At 33.8% G+C, this 14,793-nt stretch overlaps 1 protein-coding gene across 6 annotated transcripts in view; it reads left to right on the top strand.

Annotated features, from left to right (window-relative positions):
- Nucleotides 1-6,066: 6,066 nt before the first annotated feature.
- The window catches only part of LOC143059962 (uncharacterized), a 47,468-nt gene continuing 38,741 nt past the window's right edge, over nucleotides 6,067-14,793 (top strand). For all 6 annotated transcript variants that reach the window (XM_076233509.1, XM_076233514.1, XM_076233508.1 and 3 more), the window contains exon 1: nucleotides 6,067-6,190. In XM_076233509.1, coding sequence (XP_076089624.1) covers nucleotides 6,188-6,190 — 3 coding nt within the window. In that variant the 5' untranslated portion in view covers nucleotides 6,067-6,187. The remainder of the gene's footprint in view (nucleotides 6,191-14,793) is intronic.

Below are 14,793 nucleotides of genomic sequence, written 5' to 3'. Positions count from 1 at the left end.
TTTTTGCTGTATTGCCATTAAGCACGTGCACAGCAGAGGTAGAACAATCATGCATAATACACCAGTTACTTCTAAAAATACAATGACAGCTAATCACCTTAAGACAGTACAACATTTCTTTATACATTATAATTTAAAAGCAGGTAATCCAAACATAACATTATACTTAAAACCATTAACAAGGAAACCCTTTTAATTTGTGATCTTCCCTTATATTTCCATTTCCGCTTGTTTTCCCCACTAAAATGTTATAAATATAAATAGATTTTCTACACCATGATGTATAACACACCTACCTTTGTTGGGTGAAATCATTATTTCATAAAAAAAAATATGGCAAGAGTTGTACACATGAGAGCGCTTAGTATACAATTTCCCAAATAGTTCATGTTTCAACGGGCATTATTCTTTTTAAAGTAAGTAATCCACACTGATTTTTGAACTCGTCCAAGATAAAGCTGATTTAACCTATGAGCCCAAGACATTGCTGATTTAACCTCTGATATAAGTTGTTTCTATGTACCCTTCAAAGCATTGTGTGAGAGGAAAAAAGGCATGTGACATATACAATATGTACATGCATGGTAAGCAATGGTAATTAAAAAAAAAACTGTCCACATAATTCGCAAGCCTATACCAATCAATCAAAATCTTTAGAAAAAATCTAGGACAAGTTTTATGATAAATGGGTCTCATTGGGGTCTAAGCGTGACGCGGGATTGCCGATTATTTTGTAAGCGTGAAACGTGAAAGTCAAATTATTGTGTCGTGAAAACGGGAAATGAGGTCTAGCGGGATCCAGGAAATGACAAAAAAATGAGAATTGCTTACGTACATAGTGTAAGCGGGAAACGGGAATGTGACAAAACAGTAAGCGGGATCCGGGATCGGCACACCCCAATGAGACCCCCTGATAACAAAAAGAATCTGCAGCTTATCGTTCAAACTTTTGAACAGGACAGGAGTCAGAAAATGTCTCAAAAGCACATATACTTTAAAAGGGTAAAGAAATAATCTTCTACCAATCTTCTGAAAAACAATATGAACTGACGGCAACGCCTATTCACATTAGGAAAAAAACAAATTATACAACGGTATTATATAGTTAACATGGTTAAGAATTAATCTAAGAAAGTTTCAATAAATTCTAAAATTTTAGAAGAAATGGAGGATACACCATATACACTCCCCATATATAGCAATGAACAGTCAAATATTTGCTAAGCGAAAACCCAATTAATTTGTGGAAGTTTGTTTGAACGAAATTCATTCACTGGTTTAGAAAAGTATATTTACGCAAAAAAGAAGCAGTTGGTACATATAGCAAAGAATACAATTTTCTTAAAAAAAGAAGAGAGGAAACAGCTAGTGCAAACATTTTTAGATATTAGAAAGTTATTAGAATTTCTTTGAGAACAGTGATACTAAGTTGTTAACAGAAATACTTTGTGGTGAAAGAAATATACACATACTTTGTAAGCAACTGGGATTCTAAGTATTATCATCACAACTTTGGACAGCCTTGGTTTTCTTGAGATACACATCAACACTACTTCAAGACTGGAAGTGCAAAACTATTCTACCTACATATACCCAGATATGATAAATTAATGTATTGCCATAAATAGTTTGGAAGGCTTTGTCTTCATGAGGTTCATATTATTTGAACCTAAAGTATAGACCAATTAAATTTTCATACATACTGTAAATCGATGCCTCGTGTAGAGAGTGCTACGGTCACTGCAAGATAAGAACCATTGTAACAGCTCTTTGAAGGGTCCATATCCAATTAACCTTCATTTTCCATTTGCAGTCCAAATTGCCTCGAACTTTCAAATCGGTCTACATTAAGGTCCAAAGGGTCCAAAATTAAACTTAGTTTGATTTTTACAAAAATTGCATTCTTGGGGTTCTTTGATATGCTGAATCTAAACATGTACTTTGATTTTTGATTATGGGCCCAGTTTTCAAGATGGTCCAAATCGGGGTCCAAAATTTAACTTTATTTGATTTTAACAAAAATTGAATATATGGGGTTCTTCAATATGCTGAATCTAATCATGTATTTAGATTTTTAATATTTGGTCCTGGTTATCAAATTGGTCCACATTGAGGTCTAAAAGGTCTAAAATTGACATTATTTGATTTCATCAAAAATTGAATTCTTGGGGTTCTATGATATGCTGAATCTAACCTTGTATTTAGATTTTGGATATTGGACCATAGACCACATTCATTTGGTATATATTACAGCTAGGACCTTGGTACTCGTTTAATACATATACATGTACATCTATTGGGAAATATAAATTGACATCAGATTTACACTCAGGGATTTGTGTAACGTAGTAGCATATTAATTTTGTGTTTCTATTTTTTTGGAGGTCAAACGACCCCGATGACTTCCGTACACTATATACAAAATTAATGGCAAATCATCGGCACAGACCTGTCTAGTGTACAGTCAAGCTATATTTTTATCTATTGTGGTCTATTAGACAGATATTGGTAAATTTATTTTTTCACAAGGGCAAATAAATACACATTTGATATTTGATTATCAAAAACTTCTTCAAATACAGCAAATATGACATGTTGACATGTTGCCACACATTAAAAAATGTTTTTGAAAATTGCTTTACACCTTTTGGGAAAATATTGTGTACGCGTTTTTCCAAGGGCAACTAATCTAAACGAACGACCATTCTGCACCTGAACAACCGCTACGGTAAACCGTCAACAAAAAGATGCAAACAATTAAATCATTGAACACTGTCATCCTGAAGAATATACTACACTGTCAGTATACAGGACACCAATGTCATTGTGATTTGCACATCTTAAAATTTTTAATTATGTTTTATATAGTTTTGTCTGATTGTAGAATATTCTGTACAAAATAGAGGGGGGGCAAGGGGTTTAACTGTTATGCTGTTATGGGGCAATTTAATTCTTTGTTATCTGTTATTTTGAAAATATATTTGCTGTTAGCTGTTATTGTCTTATTCTTTGTTAGCTGTTATTGGGCTTTTAGTTTTTTTGTTATCTGTTATTGTGATAATTTATTTGCTGTTAACTGTTATTGAAAATTGGAATGTTAGCATTTTTTTGACAGTCAATATTCGGTATAAATTGAAGATCATTGGCCATTGGGGTCTACCACTACTAATATGTTTGTCCTGTATTCAGAGAAGGATTCCATTAACATATACCCATCACAGAAGTGAGGTCCAGGACAATTCAAGTATATCTTATGATTATCCTTTGTAATAAATTCCATTTTTTTATGAATGTGTATTTAGAATTATCTTAATTTTTTGTATGAGAATAATGTTCCTTGTTTTCCGTACGAACATATTAAATTAAAACAATTCTTAATATAACAAAAAGGAAAACATATGGCCAGGAATATCTGACAAGGATCTCAATTAAGGACTAGGTCCTAACAACCACTTAACCTTTTATATAATATGGTACATAGACTCAGCTCTGTGATTCTTTTCAAAGCAGAACCAAATGCATTGTACAATGAAAGTTCCAACCATGTACTTGGGTCCGAAGCTGCACATAACTCATTACAAACAAAGATTTATTTCGTTTCAAGCCATTGTTTCCCTACTAAACTATGTATTCTACTTACTAGTACACTTGGTACAATCAAAAACCTCAGCTGATAAAAAATTGTTCAAATAAGGCCTTTGAAAATAGTGGAATAAATTGCTTTTAGAGTGTCAAAATTCGTTCGAAGTACTTGATAAATTGCATGCTTATAATTAGTGCTTTTGATTTTTCTACCCTATATACCACTTTGCCTCAAAGTTTTATTAAGAAAAATTCACACACCTCATTAAATGGTCATTTAGAAAAAGTCAGAATATTCAAACTCTTTTAGGTTACTTTTTTGATTAGCAACAAAGGGAGCGTCAGTCAATATATATAAACAACACACCAACGTTTCATGAGAACTGCTGAAAACATTTTTGTGTTAATGTCTGAAAACTGGAAAATCCATTACCCAGAAACTTAAAATCTAAAATTTATAAAAAAAAAAAAAAAAGAAAAAAAAAGGGAGCTCACGTCAATAGATATAACCAATTTCCCAAAGTTTAATGCAAATGGTTAAAGAGTTTTTGAGTTAATGTCCGACATGTTGACAACAGACGGACAACAGTATACCATAATGCGTTCCGTAAACGAGCATATAAAAAATATTATAATATATTGAGTAGTCCTTTAAACACATTCTAGATACATAAATTAATACTAAAAACATAGTCATACAAAATGGAATGCATTACAAAGGATTATATCCGTAATAAGAAATACTGATTTGTCAAAGACCGAATTATTTTAATATTTCATTTAATGTTATCTGTTTTTGTCCATTTTAATTCCTTGTTATCTGTTATGAGCCAAATCAATTTGCTGTTTTGCTGTTATTGGGACCCCCCTTGCCCCCCCTCAAAATACCGTCAGACATAGTGAAAAAAATATATGATAGGATATGTCTAAGGCGTTACGCGCGATATGTTCGTACATGTAAGCGTAACACAACGTCGCGAATATTTCGTAACGTTCAAACCGAAAATTCGACTGAAACGTTGTTTTTAAGCAAGTGCGACATTCTTGTAAGACTCGGCAAAATCGACGGTGCTTTTTAACTACTTATCGAAAATTGATGTATTTCAGTTTTTTGAAAATTTAAGAAAAATAACATTTTAAAAAATCATAAATTCTACCATTATAAGAGCAGTGATAAGCAAACAATGGACGTAAATTTGAGTTGAGTTCGTTTTTAAGTTAAAAAATGGCGGTGCGACAAACTTGTAAGCCTTTGAAAAATCGCTCATAAATTACCATATATCATGTTTCAGGATATTTGTCTTTAAATTCATAAAATTAAGCAAATTAACATTGATGTAGTAAATACAAATACTACACTTTTTTCATTTTAGATAAATATTTTTTGATTCTCAAATCTGGAATCCCAATTTTTTTTCCCGCGGGACAGATTTGCCCTTTTAGTATTGAACGCGTTTTTTTTTCTATGACGTCATCATAACGTCATAAAAATGCATAAAGGAATGGAGGAACTATTCTGTTTAATAATGGAAAAACACGTTTTTCAAAATATTAAATAGTTTTGACGAAAATCATAGTTTAGTGGTTACAATAACTGAAATATGTTACGCGGGACAACCTAAAAATAGCCGTTTTTTTTAAATGAAGTTTCAACAATTATTTTATTTGTTTTTTATTTTAAAAAATCGTTATTTTTTAAAATACGTACAATGAGGGGGAGGACAGGGGTAAGGGAGACAAGGAGAAAGGGGGTAGGAGAAAGGAGAAAGGGGGTGGGAGAAAGGAGAAATGGGTAGGAGAAAGGAGAGGAAGGCTGGGAGAAAGGAGAAAAAGTTGGACAAAAAAATAAAATATGACAAAATAAAATATCTCTCTTTTTTCCGGTAAATTAAAAAAAAAATAAGGAGAAGAGGGGTAGGAGAAAGGAGAAGAGGGGTGGAAGAAGGGAGAAGGGTACCCCCTGTCCTCCCCCTCTACAATAGCAACTACTCAGAAGTTTTATAAATATTTTTCTCTAATTTTTAGTCAATTTATCCCTTTCTAGTGCACCCATTGTATAAAAAAAATCCACGTGTGCTTCGTTTGATCTCAGTTCTTCATTGGTTAAAATCCGATTATGACGTCGAATTTTCTTGTTTTCCTCCGAATTTCCTATTGTGACGGCATGAAAAAAAGGCGACCATGCCTGATGACATCACATAGAAAGAACACATCTTTTTGCAGATCAGTCGCAAAGAAGGAATAAGTTTGCCTGCGTATTGTTAGAAAATCATTAGATAAACAGATTCCACCACCAAATCTCGTGTAATACGATATTTATCCACTCTCGACAGTTAAATTTTAAATATTTCTTCTTCCGAATACGGGAGTAGACTCCTAGGTAGGAGTGTAAAACGCTCGGCGAGTCTCGGGTTTAGTCGCACACCAGTCGTGTCCAATCCGGATCTCAAAAACCGATTCCGATATGCAGTTTATTGTATAATAGATACGTCAGCAAAACCAGTGTACACATCATGCACATATTTAATGGATTTGTCATAAGGCGCTAACAACAAAACGCAACGATAAGAATAGGAAACACAACCATAAAAATAATTATGGAGGAATGGTGAGACAGTGGCGGACCCCTCCCCCCCCCCGTATTTTCCACCTTTACCAGATGAACCACTTCAGTTGGAAAATCCTCTTGAAGTGTAGAATCCCTTATTGTTGATTATTCACTATTGCCGTATTGGAGGGGGAGGACAGGCGTAAGGGAGACGGGGAGAAAGGGGGTAGGAGAAAGGAGAAAGGGGGTGGGAGAAAGGAGAAAGGGGGTAGGAGAAAGGAGAGGAAGGCTGGGAGAAAGGAGAAAAAGTTAGAGAAAGGAGAAAAAATAAAATATCTCTCCTTTTAAAATTTTTTCTTATATTTCAAGAAAAAATATCTCAAAAGGAGATGTTTTATTCTAATGGGAGAAAGGAGAACAGGGGTAGGAGAAAGGAGAAGATGGGTGGGAGAAGGGAGAAGGGTACCCCCCTGTCCTCCCCCTCGTATTGGGCTATTCCAGAAATAATCCATACCCCCCTATAGTCCAAATAATTATGACGTCTTAAAAGGCTATTATAATTTTTTTCTTTGACGCCTTACATCGACGACGTTAATGTAAGGCGTCAAAGAAAAAAATTATAATAGCCTTTCAACAGGTCGGGACCACTACCTTATATGGAAATGCATAAATTAGCATACTTATGTTCTCGCACATGTAATTGTTTATTTACATGTGACGCAATTTATTTTTACCTAGGTTTTTGACCAATCCACTAAATGAGTTACAATGCATGATGGACTACTACGTGTTTACAATCAACCAAGAACACGTGTTATTTACTGAAAACAACACATTTTTTCGTGCAATGCGGGATTCACAATTTCGCTTAGTTTTTCATTTTGTGTATCCTTATTTATAGTTCGTGATATAAAGTATTACTTCCATGCTCAGATTAACGAAGAGTTGTTTCTATGCGAAGAAAAAAGGGTTTGAATTACCCGATATATAGCCATTAACATCATGTTTGATGATGGCACAGAGATTTCATGTATTGTTCCACCAGAAGCAACGAAACAACTGCGAAAAAACACAATTACCCATGAGACAAACTTACTGGTGTAAAGTAAGCCGTCGATAACAGCCGGAGTACAGTAATGTTTGTATATATAGATAATTAAAGGCAAATATGGGATCCTTGAATTTTGTGTTCGTAAAAAAGGCGAAGAAATATTTACATACATGGCAGTGTTAACAAAATCTATAAGTATTTTTGTTGGTCACATTTCAGTATATGGGACTTCCAAATTGTTCCCTTTTTTTAAGGTAGTGAAGTAAGCAACTGTAGTTTCAGTTTGTTCGTTTTTTAACGGGCTCAGACATTTGACAAACTGAATAAAATCATTACAGCTGATTTCTTAAACCTACAAAGTAAAACTTTGGTTGGCTTGCTTGCTTTGTTTGTATAGTTGTTTATACAAGCTTTGAAAATAAGATTGACATCTTTAAACAATATATATATATATATATATAGGCATAGTTTAACTTGTATATTTTATATTTTGTACAATATACAAACAAAGCAAGCAAGCTAACCAAAGTTTTGCTCCACATGCATTAGGAAATAAGCTGTAATGATTTTATCCATATGTATGTGCGACAAGATGGAAAATTTGATATGTTTTGTGAAAATTGCAGCGTTGGATCTATAATAAAAAAGAAGATGTGGTATGATTGCCAATGAGACAGCTGTCCACAAGAGACCAAAATGACACAGAAATAAACATTTATAGATCACCGTACGGTCTTCAACAATGAGCAAAGCCCATACCGCATAGTAAGCTATAAAAGTCCCCGAAATGACAATGTAAAACAATTCAAACGAGAAAACTAACGTCCCTAATTATATAAAAAAAATGAACGAAAAAAAAATATGTAACACATAAACAAACGACAACCACTGAAATACAGGCTCCTATACAATATATTTTTTTTTGATGAGATAGATTTCTTGTCCTTTTATATATTTAATTGAGCCGGTTTTTTTTTTGTTTTTTTTTTTGTTTGGATTGTTTTACACAAGTAATTTTTGGGTCATTAATAGCTTACTTTTCAGCATTGGACCTATGACTGCTTACTTTACTAAATTATGTCTTTGTTGGAAAGATGTCTCATTTAGTTTAGTTTAAACATATTTATTTATAGTGGATTGGGAAACAAGTTTTCCAACTTATATTAATCCCTTTCCACTTTGCGGGATGTCTCATTTGGCACTCATACGTCATCTTCTTATTTCTATATACAAAGCACGTTTTAGAAAAAAAAATAATAGGTAATATGGCACCCACTATGATCCAGAGACTTTTAATATTGGAGATATTTTACATATGTCAACAGGACAGCAGCCGAACGATAAAAAACCTCTGAGGTATATTTTGTGATAAAATTAGCAACAAACGATATTATCGATGGATGAAACTATAAAAAATGTATTGAGCTAAATACCGTACCCGCTCAGTGGCGGATCCAGGGGGCGGGGGTTCAGGGGGATGGACCCCCTTTTTTGGACGATCAGTGCATTTGGATGGGGACATGTAGTTGGAACCCCCTCCCCTTTTGTCCAGGGTTAGGACCCCCTTTTTAAAATGGCTGGACCCGCCCCTGCCGCTTTCATAACACTTCTTTTTAGCATACTGAATATTATGATGTTCTTACTATTAGTTCAGGTCCTGATAAAAAAAAAAACACATTCAGTACAGAAAGAAGTGTTTCAATAAAAGTTTCGTGTTTTTCTTGGCAGAAATGATTTTGCAAGACACTATACAGGTTTAAAAGAGCTCAAATGATTTTCTTACTGGACAGTGATCACTTCATTGTAAATTTCACTGCGTCGTGAAATTAATGCAGGTTCAATTCATAACAATGCACAAAACCGGTTCAACTACTTTTGCAAGGCGAAAAAGAAAGTCGAATCGTGAAGCCAATAAACAATATTTTTTTAATCTGAGCATGCAAATTGAAGATTACGTTATATATTTTACATTGAATATATTTGCAGAATAAAAACTTTGGTAATGAGAGTCCCAGACAATATATTAATTGACTGTTTTCCCACTAATTCCACGTGTTTTAAGTAGTTGTTTACTCGTAGTAGCCCACAATGCATTGTAGTTCATTGAGTCGATTGGTCAGTTTTTCAAGGCCATATTGGCCTTGTGTTTTGGAAATTACTATGCAAATATATTCTGACGTCAGAAAATCTAGAGTTCTCGACCTGTTCAAGACGTCATAATTATTTGGACTAACCCCCCTATAGAAGGTTAAGGATTTCCAGAAAAAAATCTGTTAAAATCTCAGATTTTCAAGAAAATATTCTGTAAGTTGTCAATAATTTCCAGATTATTTCAAAAATTCTAAAAAATATTCCAGGAAAAAAATGAGAATAATACTAAAAATTCCAAGAAAATATCCTGTGGAAATAAATATTTCCAGACAAATTTAATTTCCAACAGAAAAATTCCAGATAAACAATTTTCATGAAACATATAAGTTTTAATATTGTTTTTTTTGTGTCATACATGTAGATGATTAGATCAAACTGGCATTCATTCAGTGTATGGCAGCTGTATGCTTACTTGTTTTTGTTTAAATGTCTTTGTGATCAAGTTCATCCATTTCAAATGTACAATCATTCAATGGATAATTTATCTTGGGTCTTTTTATATTGTTATGATACATTACGGTCTCTGGTAAGGGTGAAGGTTGGCTCCTGTTGTAATGTTTAAAACACTACATTTTTTTATGCACCTTTTCTAAATCAGATGCCATTGACATTGTTCAGTGGTTGTCATTTGTTGGTGTAGTAACTTGTTCATGTTTCTGGTTTCTTTTTTTTTCATATAGATTCCACAGTTGGTTTTCTGTTATTTTTGGGGCCCATTATAACTTGTTGCTTGGTGTGAGCCAAGGCTCCATGTTTTTGACCTATACCTGTTAACTTTTTATGCGCTGTGATTTGGGTTGAGAGATGTCTCATTGGTATTCTTACCACATCTTCTTGTTTATACATGTAGGACTCTAAAGTGCGATGGTACTCTAAAGTGCGATGGTCACGCTAAAGTGCAATGGTCTACGCTAAAGTATGACGGTGTCTCACGCTAAAGTGCAATGTTTGTTTGTTCCCTAAAGTACGATGGTACAGCACGCTAAAGCGCGATGGAACAAAAGAGAAAGATTCAAGGGCACTAATGTCAAAAACAAGTCTTTTTGCGAAATCTAGTTTGCAATGATTCAACATATATACAACTTAGATTGACAACTAATACAAATAAATTTTGGAAAATCACTTGGATCATTTTGAATATCAATGTTTAGTGAGAGTTTAATGTCTCTAGCATATTTTGATTTTTCGTATGATAGGTGGTGAGCAGTTCTCTTTTCTGTAGTTCCACATAAACGACAGTTATAGTCTGGGTCCATTTTTTACCATATCTGTTGACAAAAAAAGACTATTTTGGATTTGTTTTAAAGGGTTGAAGGGTAGAAAAAGCACATCATAAGTTGTGATTGAAAGTTGTTTGTCTTACGTCCAGTGTCATGTATTTCATTCATATTTCGGGACTGTACATATTGAAAATTGAGCCGATTTAATCAAGATTTAAAAAAAGACAATTTTATTATAGAGCAATTATAAGACTTACAAATGTACTCCAAATCCAGGGCTGGTTTAACACCATGTTAAATAAGGCTTTACGTATATTATTATATACAGTGGCGGATCCAGAGGGGGGTTCCGGGGGTGCGCACCCCCCTTTATTTTGGCAGATCAATGCATTTGAATCGGGACATATGTTTTGCACCCCCCCTTTGCCCTGGGCTAGCACCCCCCCTTTCGAAAATTCCTGCATCCGCCACTGATATATGAAATATCCTGACTGCCAAATATACATCACTGATTTCTGATTTCATGGACATGTATATGTTAAGTGCACTGTAAAACAGTTTCAGTTTACGTTTTTGAAATAGACATTAAACCTTGTTTTTTAAGTGCATATATAAAGTATAAGATTTACAGTAGAAGTTGATAACTTTAAGATTTGTCCTTGTGAGAAAACAATACTCGGGTCATAAAGACTTTTTTTAAATCTTGGCTAGTATATATATTGGCATAGTCATACATGTTCAAATGATAAAATACTGACCATGGCTTTATATGATCGGAAAGGTCTTTCAATTGCGGGTAGACAAGAAGTTTTTATATTCACAATTAAAAAGATATTAACCAACATTATATAAATAGCTACACAACGAAGTGAGATCTCTGTTTTCTTCTTCTGTATTTTGTTGATGTTGGTACTTGTTCGATTAATTTTCGTATTTTAAACTGGAAATTTCTACTTTCCAGGGTTATCCAGTACCTTAACTATATAGACTACTCGAAACTTCACAGTAATTATTTTTATCAAATATATTTATTTTTAACCGGCGGTAACCGGAACACACCTTAATTACGATTTAAACTTAACCCACAAACTAATGAAATATTGTCACTCACCACTTCAAAACGTTGTAGTATTCAAAGTTCTCGTCCGATTTTCTTGTTTTGTACATCAGTCGATTTGTTTTGAAAAATTGAATAATTCTGAAAGACCACAGACGAGATTGAAATAAACAAAGGGGTTTTCCGACAGGTATTAGAGATAACCTTTCGCAATAAAAACCATGTGATGATAAGAAGTATGTCTGGTCAATTTAGGACGGCGGCATCGCACATGGTCACAAAGGGCTATTAACGATAACATACTAATTAGTCAGTTTCCATATCTTTTCTACAGAGCTCCCCGGGTTATAAATAAGTGCTAACAAATCGTTGTAGTTCCTGTCAATATAATACTTCCATGGTTCAACATAAATAGATTGTTATATTGGTTATCAAAATCAGCTAGTGGCAAAATCTTCTGAGTTTTGAATTTTATAAGCTCCAGACATCCCCCCTTTTTTTTGTAAAACAAAATTTTTGTTTAGTATGTATGTTATCTTTATATTTATATTATAAAATCTTCAATATAAATTTGAATAAGAAATGACTGATTTTCTACAAAAAAAAATTGTATACTGGAATGAAATTTGAGAAGTTATCAAAGGAGTAGGTTCAGTAAGACCCCTTTTTGGCTCCAAAATTAAGCAGCTTTGCAAAATTGAGCAAATGTAATCTTTTAGCTATTTTTTGGAAAGTAGAATGCTTCTGCTACATAAATATGTGCTGTTTTTGACAATACAATGTACATATATCGTGTACTAGCATCATAAAGTCATGCTAAATTACTGAAATCTTCACAATTATAGCATTTTAGTTAAATTTTAGACAGTTTCCGTCTAAAGCTTAGATAATGCAGCCTCTAATGAAGAGAAGTTATGTATACAGCATTACGGGTAACGAGGGTAAAGGGGCGAGTTTCTTCATATTTTGGCTTGGTAAATATGAATGTCATGTGAATATTCTGAGACATTTATTCAGGAGATTAAATATTTTCTTTGGTAATATCTTCTGACATCAGACTCGGACTTCTCTTGAACTGAATTTTAAATGTGCGTATTGTAAAGTGGCCGCATTCGTGTTCATTCATAATATTAAAATGTAAGTTGTATTTGATGATAATACATAACATATATAAAGGTTGAGGATGAACACGGATGCGGCCACTTTCATTTTTGACGAAAACCATCTTAAAAGTGACGTTTTTTGGCATATTTGTTAGATTTTTAACCGGATTTTTGTGACAAAAATGTCGGTTATTGATTTGGAGATGTACGGCGGGCGGGCGGGCGGGCGGGCGGCAATCAAATGTTGTCCGTGCATTAACTCATGAACCGTTCAATCAAAGCTTTTAAAATTTTAATATGTTGTTACTGACAACTAAATGAAGGTCAAGTTCAATAATGGCGATTTTGACTTTTACCGTTCAGGAGTTATGGTTCTTGAAAGATTGAAAAATGAAGTTTCCAGTCGTGTCCGTGCATTTACGCATGAACTGTTCTACTAAAGCTTCCCAAATTTTAACATGTTGTTACTGATGACAAAATGGAGGTCATGTTTAATAATGACGATTTTGACTTTTACCGTTCAGGAGTTATGGTTCTTAAAAGATTGAAAAATGGAGTTTCCAGTTGTGTCCGTGCATTTACGCATGAACTGTTCTACCAAAGTTTCCCAAATTTTAATATGTTGTTACTTATGACAAAATAGAGGTCATGTTCAATAATGGCGATTTTGACTTTTACTGTTCAGGAGTTATGGTTCTTGAAAGATTGAAAAATGGTGTTTCCAGTCGTGTCCATGCATTTTCTCATGAACCATTCAACCAAAGCTTTTGAAATTTTTATATGTTGTTACTGATGACAAAATGGAGGTCAAGTTTAATAATAAGGATTTTGACTTTTACCGTTCAGGAGTTATGGTTCTTGAAAGATTGAAAAATGGAGTTTCCAGTCGTGTCCCTGCATTTACGCATGAACTGTTCTACCAAAGCTTCCCAAATTTTAATATGTTGTTACTGATGACAAAATAGAGGTCAAGTTCAATAAAGACGATTTTGACTTTTACCGTTCAGGAGTTATGGTTCTTGAAAGATTGAAAAATGGTGTTTCCATTTATGTATTACTGAAAAATTATTACACCAGGGTTTTCGATATCACAAACTGGTCAAAACATTTACTAAATTTTATCACCGGTATAAGGAAATAATTCGTAAATATAACTCAACATGCAGACATCTTATACGTTCAGGTATTTCACATCCAAAATTTTATGGAAATATTCTTTATAAAGCACAAAAATGTCAGTATTCTCCTCAGAAACTAACAAAACCTTTAAATAGACTTATTAAAAGGGGATATAGTTACGATACTGTTGTCAGGTCATTAAAGATTGCATATTTTGGCTTTAACATTGATTCACTGATAGGGTCTTTGCATCGGAACTAAACACATTTATTTCTAAAAAAACAGTTGTTGGCATGACACGGGTTATGTTCTTCTCATATTTTTTATGATAGTATGATACTAAACCCCTAACGGGAGGGATTGTACCTGATATTCATATGATGAAGACATAATCTTTCAATCAGTTTAATTGAGGTCTGGAGCTGGCATGTCAGTTAACTGCTAGTAGTCTGTTGTTATTTATGTATTATTGTCATTTTATTTATTTTCTTTTGTTACATCTTTTGACATCAGACTCGGACTTCTCTTGAACTGAATTTTAATGTGCGTATTGTTATTGTTTTACTTTTCTACATTGGCTAGAGGTATAGGGGGAGGGTTGAGATCTCATAAACATGTTTAACCCCGCCGCATTTTTGCGCCTGTCCCAAGTCAGGAGCCTCTGGCCTTTGTTAGTCTTGTATGATTTTAAATTTTAGTTTCTTGTGTATAATTCGGAGTTTAGTATGACGTCCATTATCACTGTACTATTATGCATATTTTAGGGGCCAGCTGAAGGACACCTACGGGTGCGGGAATTCTCGCTACATTGAAGACCCATTGGTTGCCTTCGGCTGTTGTTTGCTCTGTGGTCGGGTGGTTGTCGCTTTGACATATTCACCATTTCCTTTCTCAATTTTATTTCCAGTCGTGTCCGTGCATTTTCTCATGAACCATTCAACCAAAGCTTTTGAAATTTTTAT

The sequence above is a fragment of the Mytilus galloprovincialis genome, unplaced genomic scaffold (genome assembly GCF_965363235.1).
Source record: "Mytilus galloprovincialis unplaced genomic scaffold, xbMytGall1.hap1.1 HAP1_SCAFFOLD_50, whole genome shotgun sequence".
Classification (NCBI taxonomy): Eukaryota; Metazoa; Mollusca; class Bivalvia; order Mytilida; family Mytilidae; genus Mytilus; species Mytilus galloprovincialis.
This window is presented reverse-complemented; position numbering and strand designations above follow the sequence as displayed.